At 40.9% G+C, this 14,058-nt stretch overlaps 1 protein-coding gene across 4 annotated transcripts; it reads right to left on the bottom strand.

The window, feature by feature from the left end:
* Positions 1-6,358: 6,358 nt before the first annotated feature.
* On the bottom strand, positions 6,359-13,964 carry UQCRH (ubiquinol-cytochrome c reductase hinge protein). 4 transcript variants are annotated; one of them, XR_014237073.1, is made up of 5 exons: positions 13,802-13,964; positions 10,190-10,216; positions 9,563-9,710; positions 9,277-9,450; positions 6,359-6,579 (listed from the first exon to the last, which is right to left on the bottom strand). XR_014237073.1 is itself a non-coding variant. In XM_082365766.1 (5 exons), exons 3-5 carry the CDS (start codon positions 9,623-9,625, stop codon positions 6,547-6,549), a joined length of 255 nt encoding a protein of 84 aa, XP_082221892.1. In that variant the 5' UTR covers positions 9,626-9,710; positions 10,190-10,216; positions 13,802-13,914; the 3' UTR covers positions 6,359-6,546. The 4 variants fall into 4 exon arrangements, 3 of the variants coding, with proteins under 3 accessions (XP_082221892.1, XP_082221890.1, XP_082221891.1); XM_082365766.1 differs by having other exon boundaries at positions 9,292-9,450; positions 13,802-13,914; XM_082365764.1 differs by lacking the exon at positions 9,563-9,710 and having other exon boundaries at positions 13,802-13,958.
* Between the last annotated feature and the right edge of the window lie 94 nt (positions 13,965-14,058).

Genomic DNA, 14,058 nt, shown 5'->3' on the forward strand with positions numbered 1-14,058 from the left:
TTAGCTGCAGCATGCAGGATCTTTTTTTTTTTTTTTTAATTTTTGGCTGCATTGGGTCTTTGTTTCTGCACACAGGCTTTCTCTAGTTGCGGAGAGCGAGCAGGGGCTGCTCTTCATTGTGGTGTGCAGGCTTCTCATTGCGGTGACTTCTCTTGTTGTGGAGCAGGGGCTCTAGACACGCGGGCTTCTGTAGTTGTGGCACTCGAGCTCAGTAGTTGTGGCTCGTGGGCTCTAGAGCACAGGCTCAGTAGTTGTGGCGCACAGGCTTAGTTGCTCCGCGGCATGCGGGATCCTTCCGGACCAGGGCTCGAACCCGTGTGCCCTGCATTGGCAGGCGGATTCTTAACCACTGTGCCACCAGGGAAGTCCCTGTAATACATATTTTCTTTTTAAGATTTTCATCACTGGTTTTCAAAAAGTTGAAAATAAGTGACTTGTTGTGGTTTCCTTTGTGTTTATTCAGGTTGGGGTCTGTTGAGCTTCTGGGAACTGTGGGTTTATAATTTTCATCAAATTTGGAAAATTATAATCATTGCTGCTTCAAATATTTGTTCTCTCCCCTCCACTAACCCCCTCCCCCTCTTCCTCTCTTTCCTGGGCCATTTGATATTGTCCCTCAGCTTACTTTTCCTTTGGTCATTTATTTTTATTATTATTATTATTTTATTTATTTATTTTTATTTTTGGCTGCGTTGGGTCTTCGTTGCTGCGCGCAGGCTTTCTCTAGTTGCAGCAAGCGGGGGCTGCTCTTCGTTGCGGTGCGCGGGCTTCTCATTGTAGTGGCTTCTCTTGTTGTGGAGCACGGGCTCTAGGTGCGTGGCCTTCAGTAGTTGTGGCATGTGGGCTCAGTAGTTGTGGCTCGAGGGCTCTAGAGCGCAGGCTCAGTAGTTGTGGCGCATGGGCTTAATTGCTCCACGACATGTGGGATCTTCCTGGACCAGGGCTCGAACCTGTGTCCCTTGCATTGGCAGGCGGATTCTTAACCACTGCACCACCAGGGAAATCCCTGTTCATTTATTTTTAGTGTTTTTTTCTCCTGTCCTTCAGTTTTTATAGTTTCTGTTACTGTCTTCAAGAACATTCCAGTACACTAATTTTTCCTTCTTTATCAGTGTCTAATCTTTCGTTAATCCTGTCCAATGAATTTTTTATTTCAGATTTTTTTTTTTTAAAGATTGATTGATTGATTGATTGATTGCTATGTTGGGTCTTCGTTTCTGTGCAAGGGCTTTCTCTAGTTGCGGCGAGCGGGGGCCACTCTTCATCGCGGTGCACGGGCCTCTCACTATTGTGGCCTCTCTTGTTGCGGAGCACAGGCTCCAGGCGCGCAGGCTCAGTAGTTGTGGCTCACGGGCCTAGTTGCTCCGCGGCATGTGGGATCTTCCCAGACCAGGGCGCGAACCCGTGTCCCCTGCATTAGCAGGCAGATTCTCAACCACTGCGCCACCAGGGAAGCCCCGAGATATTTTTAAGCTTTAGAAATTCTATTTGATTCATTTTTATATTTTCTACTTCTCATTATGTTGATTGCCACTAAATCCTTGAGCATATTTGTAATGGCAATTGCAATGTCCTCATCTACTATTTTATCATCTCTGTCGTTCTGGGTCTGTTTATTTGCTTTTTTTATTTTTCATTGACGTATAATTGATTTACAATGTTGTGTTAGTTTCAGGTGTATAGCACCATGAGTCAGATATATATATATATATATATATATATATATATATATATACACACACACACATATATATATATTCTTTTTCAGATTCTTTTCCCTTATAGGTTATTACAAAATATTGAGTATAGTTCCCTGTGCTATATAGTAGGTCCTTGTTGGTTATGTATTTTATATATAGTAGTGTGTACATGTTAATCCCAAACTCCTAATTTATCCCTCCCCCGCTTTGGTAACCATAAGTTTGTTTTCCATGTCTGTGGGTCTATTTCTGTTTTGTAAATAAGTTCATTTGTATCTCTCTCTCTTTTTTTTTTTTTTTAGATTTCACATATAAGCGATATCACATGGTATTTGTCTTTCTCTGTCTGTCTTACTTCATTTAGTATGATAATCTCTAGGTCTATCCATGTTGCTGCAAATGGCATTATTTCATTCTTTTTTGTGGCTGAGTAATATTCTGTTGTATACATACATACCACATTTTCTTTATCCATTCACTTGTTGATGGACATTTAGGTTACTTCCATGTCTTGGCTATTGTAAATAGTGCTGCAGTGAACACTGAGGTGCATGTATCTTTTTGAATTATAGTTTTCGGGACTTCCCTGGTGGCACAGTGGTTAAGAATCCGCCTGCCAATGCAGGGGACATGGGTTCGAGCCCTGGTCTGGGAAGATCCCACGTGCCGCGGAGCAACTAAGCCCGTGCGCCACAACTACTGAGCCCGCGTGCCACAACTACTGAAGCCCGTGCACCTAGAGCCCGTGCTCCACAAGAGAAGCCCTGCTCGCCACAACTAGAGAAAGCCTGCATGCAGCAACAAAGACCCAACGCAGCCAAAAATAAAATATAAATGAATTATAGTTTTCTCTGGCTATATGCCCAGGAGTCTGTTTATTGACTATTTTTTTCCTGGTCACATTTACCTGCTTCTTTGCATGTCAAGCAGTTTTTTTTACTGAGCGCTTGGTATTGTGAAATTTACATTGTTAAAGGCTGGATTTTGTTGTCTTCTTTAAAATGTCTTGGAGTTTGTTCTGGCAGGCAGTCAGGGTTTTGTTTGTTTGTTTGTGAATCAGCTTGATCCTTTTAAGGTTCCTTTTTTTAAGATTAGTTATAGCCTATCTTGAGTAGCCTCTCTCTATGGCTAGTTTTAGCCCTACTGCTGAGGTGCAAGTTCAACAGGAATTCTAGCTGGTCAAACTCAAACATCTCGGGGACTTCCCTGTGGCACAGTGGTTAGGAGTCTGCCTGCCAATGCAGGGGTCACAGGTTCGATCCCTGGTCTGGGAGGATCCCGCATGCTGCAGAGCAACTAAGCCCACAAACCACAACTGCTGAGCCCGCCAGCCACAACTACTGAAGCCCGCGCGCCTAGAGCCCGTGGTCCGCAACAAGAGAAGCCACCACAACGAGAAGCCCACGCACCGCAACAAAGAGTAGCCCTCGCTCGCCACAACTAGAGAAAGCCCGCGTGCAGCAAGGAAAATGCAACGCAGCCAAAAATAAATAAATAAATAAATAGAATTAAAAAAAACCAAAAAAACCTCAAACATCTCCTAGCCCTCTGCTTACAGCTTTGGGAATTACTCAGTTTACAGCTACCCAGTAGTTCTTTGCCTGGCTACATGGAGTTTCATTCTATTCATTTGCAGCTTAGTATTCAGCAACAGACTTAAGCATCCTCTAAGCAGAATTCAGAGCTTTCTCTCTGGTAATTCCCTCCTCTTTATGATAAAACTAGCAACACTTTGCTAAATATTCGCTAAAATCTGAGTAATGAGTTTAGGGCTGTTAACTGTAAAATTTCAGCTTTGCTGTATGTTTGAAAATTTAATAGATGTTTGAAAATGATCAGATTACATACAACAAATATAATAGCACCATGTATATAGGTATTTGTGAGGATTATACATCACCGTGAAATGGGTTCTAAGTCAGAAATGGCTGGAAGATGCTGGCCATCCCTGTAGCTAGGACAATAGGTTGAAAGAGCTTCTAGGTTAAAGTGGACCTTTGCCCCATTTTTACAAACATAATCCCTCAGATTCTCAGACGCTCCATTGCCATGTTTGTCTATGAAGCCTCAGTCTTGCAGGCTATATTGAATATCAGTATGCTGATTACTTCTGAAGCACAAGGCACTCATTTCTGGCATGGCTCACTTTCTGTGTATGACTGTTTACATATAGGTCTTTCTCATGTGCAACCAGAGATTGCAAACTAGTGAGCCAAAGCCAGCCCATAGATGTATTTTATTTGGCCTAATGCTTTCAAAAAGTTGGTTGTCCACATTTAAAAATTGGGAGATTTCACATAAAACAACTGATCTGGCAACAGTGGCTGTGCATTTCCACATAGCAACAGTTGACTGCAGTGAAAAGGCAATTTTCCAATGTCTGCAGGGCCTGCTTCCCTCAGTTATCACTCAGGTAGTTGTTTGCAACTCCTAGTCCTCTGCCGTCTAATATGATAGCCACTAGCCACACAAGACTATTGAATATAAATTAATTCAAATTTAATTATAATTAAATAAAATTTAAAACTCAGTATCTCAGTCTCATTAGCCACATTAGCATATTGGACAATACAGAATAGAACTTTGCCATCATTGCACACTGTTCTATTGGAGAGTGCTGACCTAGCCTGTCTCCCCAGTTAGAACAGGCAACATTTTTCCTATCCCTTGGGCAACATACCTTATTAGTGATACTTCAGAGCCTCATCACTATTTACTGTTTTTATGGGGAAATATGCCATGTCCTAACACTAGACATAAGCTTATGGATGGCTCACAGCACTAGCTGTTGCTTTAAGTCTGAAACTGGCCTCTGTTCTACACGTTTGGGACTTACTGTGGTTTATTTTTAATAACTTCAAACTTTAACATTGATACATCATTGACATCTTTCAGACCCCATTTAAGTTTTAACCAATTGTCTCAATAATCCTTAACAACAAAAGGATCCAGTTTAGAATCACATGTTGCATGTCTTGTCTCCTTCTATCTGAAATGGTTCTGCAGTCTTTCCTTGACTGTCACACCCTCGACACAAGTTAAGGATTATTTTGTACAGTGAACAATTTTATAGAATGTCCCTCAATTTGATTTACCGTGGTTGGATTCATCTTATCTATTTCTCGCAGAAATCCCGGTGATGCTGTTCTTCCAATATTATTTGTCCCATTATTGGTGACGCCAGCTTTCATCTAAGCTGTCTGCATGTCTTCTACAGTGTACTTTCTTCTTTTGTAATTAATATGTATCCCCTTCTCACCGAACTTTCAGTTGATTCATTTATTAGTATGGCTCATGGATTTGTTTTATTCAATGAGTTATAATCCAGTACTTTCATTATATATTTTGATGCTCAAATCGTCCCAGATTTGGCTATACTCTTGGTATGTCCCTATCATTCTTTGAGCACTTCCTTCTTTCTGGAACAAATGTTCATCATCTTATACTTTCCCCATCCCAGCCCTGGAATCACCCATTTCTCCAAGAAGCCCTGGTTCCTTTTACTGGAGAATGAAGCCCTCTTTGTGGGCCAAGGTAGGGAATGTATATATTCCCTACATACACAAATTGGCATCTGTATTTACTAAAATTGAAACCTGTATTTATTTAGTTCATACAAACAACACTGCAGGCTTCATTCTGGTTTTATCCTTTCCTATATTTGTAACTCCATTCTCTGCTAGCTCTCATTATCTTCAATATATTTACTTATTGGATCAATTCCCCGTGTATGTAGGTAACAAATCTTCCATTTTCAGCACCGCCTAGCCAGGCGCTCTTTTCTCACCTTGCTTTGACTCCAGTACCCCTCTCCCCTCCCCCTTAAAAAAAATTTTTTTTTGTTTTAATAAATTTATTTTGGCCGCGTTCGGTCTTCATTGCTGCGCGCAGGCTTTCTCTAGTTGTGGCGAGCGGGGGCTACTCTTCGTTGTGGTGGGTGGGCTTCTCGTTGCCGTGGTTTCTCTTGTTGCGGAGCACGGACTCCAGGCACACGGGCTTCAGCAGCTGTGGCACACAGGCCCTAGAGCGCAGGCTCAGTTGTGGCGCACGGGCTTAGTTGCTCCACGGCATGTGGGATCTTCCCGGACCAGGGCTCGAACCTGTGTCCCCTGCATTGGCAGGTGGATTCTTAACCACTGCGCCACCAGGGAAGCCCCCCAAAAAATATTTTTAAAGAAAAGCAATCTTGGGGATATCCCTGGTGGTCCAGTGGTTAAGACTCTGCGCTCCCAATGCAGGGGGCACAGGTTCAATCCCTGGTAGGGGAACAAAGATCCCACACGCCTCATGGTGCAGCCAAAAAATGAAATGAAATGAACCATCTATAGATTTCAAATAATAAAAAAGAAAAAGGGGAAAGGGAGGGGAGGGGAGAAAGAAGGAAGGAAGAAAAGCAATCTTGTTGGACACTGAGACCAAAAACTGTCAAAAAACACTTTTGAGATAAAAGAAACGTTCATATGAACTGAGTATTTAATGATATTAAGCAATTACTGTTAATTTAAAGTGTCATAATGGCATCAAGGTAAAATTTTTAAGTCCTTATCATTAAGAGAGATATACTTGCTAGGTAATGGGTACATGGGGGCTAATTATTATTCTGTATATTCTTATGCTTGAAAATTTTAAATTAAAAAAAAAAGGACAGAAGGCAAGACTGCTGATCACTGGACTTTATTAAGATGGAATCATTGATAATTACACAGAAGCTACCAGCCTAAGCCAAAAATCCTTGAGGTTCACATGAACTTAGTTACACAAATAAGAAACAAATGGCATGTTCCAAACCATAAGGAAATATCCCGAAGCCCGGGTGATGAAGCCTGGGGTGAACGAATCTGCACACTTACTTCAAGCTGTTAAAGAGTTTGTGGGCCACCTAGATGGGGGAAAGAAAAGGATGTCATCAACTCGCATCTCTAATGTCATGAGTTCCAAGGGCCTTCATAACCTGGAACAGTACTGCCTCTCCTCCCACCACTTGCCTTCTGACACCCCCACACTCTTCGTGAGCCCTAGTGAACTCCTTTCAATTACCTGAATCCTAGCTCCCTTCTAACCAGAACTCTTTCATCTTTTAATTTTCCTTCAAAATCTAAACTTACATGTTATTTCCTGCAAGCTGTCTCTAACAAGCTCCTGTCCCTCCTGTTTTCCCCACATAAACTTATGCCTCCCATATCACAGTGCTTATTAATTCAACAAATATTTATAAAACATCTACTATATGCCAGATACTGTTCTAGGTGCTGAGTGAGTCACAACAGTAAACAAGACAATATCGCTGTCTCCTCTGGAACTTAGAGAACAATGAGAAATATAATATATATATACTTCTTGTAGTGATAAATGCTATGAGGAAAATAAAATAGGGGCAGGGGGAGGGAATAGCAACTTTAAATAGAAGGGTCAGTAAAGGCCATCCTGAGGTTACTCCCAAGAGATTTACCAGTTTACTAACCGTTCTACTTCTGTCTCTGCTGGCTTATAACTCAGTGTAGAACGGGACTATGCTTGTCTCATTCCCAGATCTTAACCTAGTGTTGCCTCATAAAAGTATTTAAATAACATAACATTTACCATTTTAGCCATTTTAAATTATCCATTTCTGTGGCATTAAGTAATTCACATTGTTCTGCAACCATCAACTTCCAGAACTTTTTCATTTTTCCCAACTGAAACTCCTTACCCATTAAATAATAATTCCCATTTCCCCCTCCCTCCAACCCCTGGCAACTACTATTCAATTTTCTGTCTCAATCAATCTGACTACTCTAGATGCCTCATATAAATGGAATGATATTTGTTCTTTTGTGTTTGGTTTATTTCACTTAGCATGTTTTCAAGGTTCACCCATGTTATAGCATGTGTCAGTTTCCTTCCATTTTAAGGCTCAATAATATTCCATTATATGTGTATACCACATTTTGTTTATCCAGCCCACCAATGGACACTTGGGTTGCACCCACCTTTTGGCTATTGTGAATGCTATGAATATGAACATGTATGCGCAAATATCTATTCAAGTCCCTGAACAGAGTCTCAATTCTTTTGGGTGTAAACCAAGAAGTGGAATTGCTGGATCATATGGTACTATGTTTAATTTTTTGAGTAAAGTACTTATTTCTTTTTATTGCCAAATAATATTCCTTTATATGGATAAATCACATTTTATATATCCATTTATCAGTTGTTTTGTTTCCAATTATGGCTATTTCGAATAATGCTTCTATGAATATCTGTATATAAGTTTGTGTAGAGATGTTTTCATTTCTCTTGGGTATATAACTACGAGTGGAATTGCCGGGTCATATGTTAACTCTAAGTTTAACCTTTTGAAGAACTGCCAGACTTTTCCTCAGGGCTGTACCAATTTACATTCCCATAAGCAGTGTATAGGAGGCTTCCAGTTTCTCCACATCACCAACACATTTTTTTTCATGATATGGAGAATTGTATATAAATGTTCCCTCTTTCCACTAAAATCATGTTGAAAAAAAAAGTTGTATGAATAATTGTATATAAACCAGAGGATGGATAAAATATGAACATACATCAATGGAAAGGAATATAATGTCTCTTCATAATATTTTACATGTAAATGTGTTTATTATGATTTCATATTTGTTTAAAAATCTGATAGTATTATACCAGAAAACGTGGTAATCTCTAGACAGTATGATTTCAGTTGGATTTTTGTCTTTATAAAAAAAATTTTCCAGGGAATTCCCTGGTAGTCCAGTGGTTAGTACTCCGTGCTTCCACTGCAGGGGGCACAAGTTCAATTCCTGGTCAGAGAACTAAGATTCAGCAAGCCACGTGGTGCAGCCAGAAAAAAAACCAAACAAAAAAAATTTTTTCCTTAACTATCACAATGTGTTTAATATGAGCCTGTGTATGAGTATGTGTACATGTACATTTGTGTGTTTGCATTGTATATTATAGAATTAAAACAAAATACCTAAATTGGGATTGCTGAAGCATAAATTATGAAAGTTGTCTGAGTGGAGATCATTAACTATTTTAATAGTTATTTAAACTATTAAACTATAAACTAGTGGGGAGTTGTTTATTGATTTATTGACCCCCTTCACCCATTTCTCCCTATCTTTTTGATTATAGCCATTCTTGTGGTATGAAGTGGTATCTCATTGTAGTTTTTATTTGCATTTCCCTAAGAGCTAATGGTGTTAAGCATCTTTTCATATGCTTATTAGCCACCCAATCAGTTTTAACATAAACAATCATATTGAACTTTGCCTACCCTGTAATTTATTAAAATACCTTACTGTTATATGTAAGGGAGTCAAACACAAGTTTACTTAAAAAAACAAACAAACAAACAACTTTTGTACCAACTATTATGTACAAGACACACCGGAGGATATAAATTATTTTAAAGAGTAGCCTTTCGTACTTAAAAATACAAAATCCAGTTTCCCCACTGTTTAGCAGTGTAAATTAGAACATCACTTCTCTTCTCTGAGCCTCAGTTTCAGCACTGTCCTGCCTCTAGGATGAAAAGGTGGTCAGCACCAAGTCTTCCCTGGCCACTGTAAGCTTTCCCCTTCCTGACCTTAGGCTGACTTACGCAGTGGTCCCTTGCATGCAAGAAGTCAAAGAGCTCCTCTGTGCAATCCTCTGTCTGTGACCTGGAGGATACACGCTCATCACAGAGCTCTAGCTGCTCCCGAGCCTTTACACATTTCTCCAGCTGCTCGCATTGCTCTCTCACTGTTGTTAGGGGATCCTGAATGAGAAACACACACACACAGAAAACCAAAATGGGGGTTTTAGGAAACCCACAAATCATAAGCTTTGATTAATACAACCACCAAACCAAGGCGCTGCCTCTGAATTACCGTGCAGAAGGCCAGCTGGCAGAGCCACACTGCCGCCAGAAATGGCAGAATGGGGTCTCCCATTCAATTCTGATGCTAAGTAGTAGGGGAAAGTTTCACATTCCTGCCTTCCAGGGTTGCCAGTATGCACTGAAAGCCTCAGTCCTATCTGAAAAACAAGGTGGTAAAGGAAACCTGGCCAAACTTGAAGTAGATCTATAGGAGGCCTTACTTGTTAACACAGCATTTTGGGATATGTAATGTCTGTGAATTTCAATTCCCCTCGTCTGACAACCAGGCCTATGCACCCCAGCTGCCCAGCTACAAAGGCAATGTTACATGGAGAAGGACAATCTAAGAAAGGTTCCTTCTAGAATTTTTATTAAACCACAAATAGCATATGATCGAGTACCAGGCCTTCAAGATGCTACTCTGCTCCCTGATACCATGACTGGAGAAGCCCCAAACACAGAAAAGACTCAGCTTCCCAGGCCCACACGCCCCCCCAAACACTGTACAGGAGGTATTAAAGGATTTTTCCACTCCCATTCTCTCTAAGGTGTCAAGAATCCTTAAATTGCCCTTAGAGTTTCATGAAACTCAAACTTTCTTTTACTGAGAAGGTTCCAAACCTGAGACAGCTCTTACCACTAATTCCTCCTCCTCCTCTTCTTCCTACAAAACGAAAATAAAATTAATGTCAGCAGCAATTTTATAACACGTATATTCCCAATCACATTGATGTTGTAATCACTGAGGATAGACATTATTAATCTTTTTAAATTTTCTGTATTTTATGATGGTTTGATGTTTTAGGAGACTTGCTAATCCTGGAGACAGCCCCTCCCAGGACTGGCTAATTTCTAGAGTTAGCAAACAACTTGCCTGGGGGCACGCATTTCATATGCAAACCAACCAATCCAAAACCCTTCTCACCAACCACCTTTCTCTAACTCTCCTACACTAAACCAATTATTGCCCCTGCACTAATCACATCAGGGCTAAGTGTCAAACAAACAGGGACCAGCCCAAAGCCCAGAGCCCACCACGAAATTATCCAATCTTAAACTTGCTAGAGCACACCTATCCTGCCTCACTCATTCCTTTTTCCTTCTGCTCCTGATTGATCCAAGCACTTCCCCATGTAGCCCTGGGTGGTATGGCCGGCCCCCTTCTCTTGGGAACTATAAGTAATAAACTCTTCTTTCAAAAACAGTTGTCTCATCTTAGTTATGCTTTGAAGAAGGGTGATAAATATCATTCTAGACAGGGCCACTTATATAAACAACTTTTTACCAATTATACAATTTAAATTATTTTTTAATAAATTACAAAGTAGTTTAAATTTAAAAAAAAAAGTTGTCTCCATGCTTGTAACCTTACCCTACCTGACTAAAACAAGTCCTGGGTATATTTCAACAAGGACACACAATTTCACGTTCGTCAGCAACAAACTTAAGTGTGCACAACACTCTTAACGTTTATAAGCACTTTCATATCTGTAATGACTTGATTAATCACAACAGTCCCTTAAGGGGCTCCCAGTTTAGGAATAACAAACACTAATTAAACATTTTCTGATATAGGTTCAAGCTGTCATATTGAAACTGCCATATCAATTTTTTTTTTAATTAATTAATTAATTTATTTTTTAACACTTTATACTGTATTTATTTTATGTATGTATGTATGTATGTATGTATGGCTGTGTTGGGTCTTCGTTTCTGTGCGAGGGCTTTCTCTAGTTGTGGCAAGCGGGGGCCACTCTTCATCGCGGTGCGCAGGCCTCTCACTATCACGGCCTCTCTTGTTGCGGAGCACAGGCTCCAGACGCGCAGGCTCAGTAATTGTGACTCACGGGCCCAGCTGCTCCGTGGCATGTGGGATCTTCCCAGACCAGGGTTCGAACCCGTGTCCCCTGCATTGGCAGGCAGATTCTCAACCACTGCGCCACCAGGGAAGCCCTGCCATATCAATTTTAATGTATAGATTTTGCAAATACTATGCTATATTTAATACCTAACTGTATCTGTAGTGTATATGTAATATATTAATGCCCATTAAATGTTTTAACTTTTTCTGAAAAAAAAAAAAAAGATTCAAGCTGTCAGATGTTCATATGGAATCTGCATAACTTAAGTATTTTATTCTAAATTCTGGTAGGTCCCAGTATTACCAGAAATAGCTAAATTTAATCCTCACACCCCAAACCAAGTTAGGAAGAAAGCTAACATTTTTTTTTTTTCCCCTAGGCTCTGAACCTAAATTGGGAACATGAAAATGGCCAAACCTAAACTCTACTTTAGCCAAAGCTTAACTAAAGATAGTTTTGGTCGCTGCTTTTTGGCTTGCTGAGCTCCCAGGACACTAAGTAGACTACCAACATTAAGTGCACCAAAGGTCTACACAACTCCATTCACAAGCTTGAAAACATCAGGCCCTACCTGTTACTCCTGATTCAGGTGCACAACCTTCCAAGAGGAGCAGTGTAAAAAAAATTCCCCTTGGGAGCAACAGCATAGGCCTAAATCTGTGGCTTAGCAACTCAACCTGTCAAAAGTAAGGCAATTTGCCTGACCGTGCATGCATGTGTCCACATCTGGGGGAAGGGAAAGAAAAGGCATACATACAGAAAAAAAGAACTAGCTCAGAGATCCTTCACTGTGTTTTCAAAATTCCAATACAATCTGTCCCATTCTCTACCATGATCTTCAGTGAAGGGACCAAAGCTCATCAAAGCTGCGAGTGAGGGGTAGGGCAGGTTCAACTGTAACCCAGGCTATTTATTCTTACAATTAGCAAAGGTGTCTTCTAAACATGAAGATGTTACTTAGGAGGTAAAATTCTAGTTTTCCATTAAACAAGGTTTCTTAACCTTGTTCTTAAAAAAATTCATCCTGAATAAAGTTTTTCCAGAAAACTGAAATCACATTCTGCCTGAGTTAGAAACCGGAAATTAGCATCCTAGAAGCAAGACCTTTATATCCTTTCCCTATTAGCAATGCTACTACACTGATCATTTTATGTCTTTGATAATTTTGTCAAAAGTATCATGGCATGTTTTGGGAAAACAAATCCAAATACAAGTCTGAATATGGACTACTTCATGTAAAACTTCATGTCAATGAGAAAAACCAAGGTCACACTACATAAAAAGATTCAATCTCCAAGAGGAACAGGTTCTTCATAACAAACTTCAGTTTTCTTATTTTAAAATTGACTACTTGTTTACTTTCTTTTCCCTCATCTACTGCTGTGGTGAGCCCTACTTAACTTTCTGGTATACTTCCAGCTGAACTTCCTGAGGCTGGCTCCGTTTCTTTCTGGTCCTCTTTCTGATAATAAGACTAGAAAAAATTATGGGATAAACTAGTTTCCAACTATTCTGAACCCACAGCTGTCGGGAAGTGACCAGAGAACAAAGAAAAGACAGGAAATGTGATGGGAAACAAAAAACTAGCTGGTTTCTGTAAAACTGTATAACACTGTGGCTAAGTCTTGGCTCTGGAACCATGCTGCTTGGGTTCAATTCCTGGCTCCAATATTTACTAGCTGTGTGTCCTCAGACAAGATATTTAACCTCTCTATGCTTGTTTCCTCATCTGTAAAATGGCAACACTGAGAGTACCTAATACTTACCTCACAGGACTATTGTGTGGCTTAAATGATTTAGTACATACAAAGCACTTGGAATCGTTAAGCAGCCAATAAATTATTATTACATTGGCATTCTCAGTCAGGGAAAGAGCTCCCTCTTTTATCACAGAATTATACCGCACATCCCCACACTGTCCCCAAAGACACCCCCCCCCTCTTCCTCCACCCAAAGAAAAAGAAAACACGTTTTCATAGAAACTAGCGTTAAGGCCCGCTGCCCGGAACCTCCACAGAAGATATGGCAGGATTCCCGACCCGAGCTGAGGCGAGGGCTGGGTTGGTCCGCTTGCTCCCCAAACCCAACAAAACTAGGGGCTCTGAACACCTGACTGACTAAAAATACAGGCACTGCTTTTACAAAAGTTTAGTCCACACAGCATTTTCGCTCTCGTTAAATCTTCACCACATTTATAGAATGGGGAAGCCAAGGCCCAGAGAAAGCCTAGTCATCTACTTGCCCAAGGTCACTCGACGAACTCCAGGGAAGGGTAGGGGGAACCAGCTCTCCCGACCCTGCAAACTCTATGCGGGAAACGTTTTTTGGCGGGCTAGGTCCTGAGCCTCAGGGCTACGAAGAGGGTCGAGTCGCTCGCCTGGTCTTACCTCATTGGGATCTCCGGACCCGGCCAGCATCCTTTGCTCTTCCTCCAGCACCATGTCCGACTGCTGTTGTGGATTCAACACGAGCAGCAACAGCGGCACCTATTCCACTTCAGGATCAAGAAGGACTTGTAAGGGTCACTCAACGGATATCCGGCGATCTGGCCGGAAGTGCGGCAGACTAGTCGTGGTCGCGAACACACGCTCCGATTGGCATGTACTACTGCTCAGAGGCAGGGAATAGGGGTAGCTGGTATTTG

Source organism: Balaenoptera borealis (assembly GCF_965194805.1).
Source record: "Balaenoptera borealis genome assembly, chromosome: 1".
In the NCBI taxonomy this organism is placed as follows: domain Eukaryota; kingdom Metazoa; phylum Chordata; class Mammalia; order Artiodactyla; family Balaenopteridae; genus Balaenoptera; species Balaenoptera borealis.

Bases quoted from the DNA above. Each gene is read 5' to 3' on its own strand.
- UQCRH (XM_082365764.1), bottom strand. From the start codon at position 13,855: ATGGTGCTGGAGGAAGAGCAAAGGATGCTGGCCGGGTCCGGAGATCCC. The intron at 10,217-13,801 runs GTAAGACCAGGC...TTCGTTTTGTAG, and splicing joins GGTCCGGAGATCCCAATGAG to GAAGAAGAGGAGGAGGAGGA. The intron at 6,580-9,276 runs GTCAGGAAGGGG...TCCCCCATCTAG, and splicing joins ACTGCGTAAGTCAGCCTAAG to GTGGCCCACAAACTCTTTAA.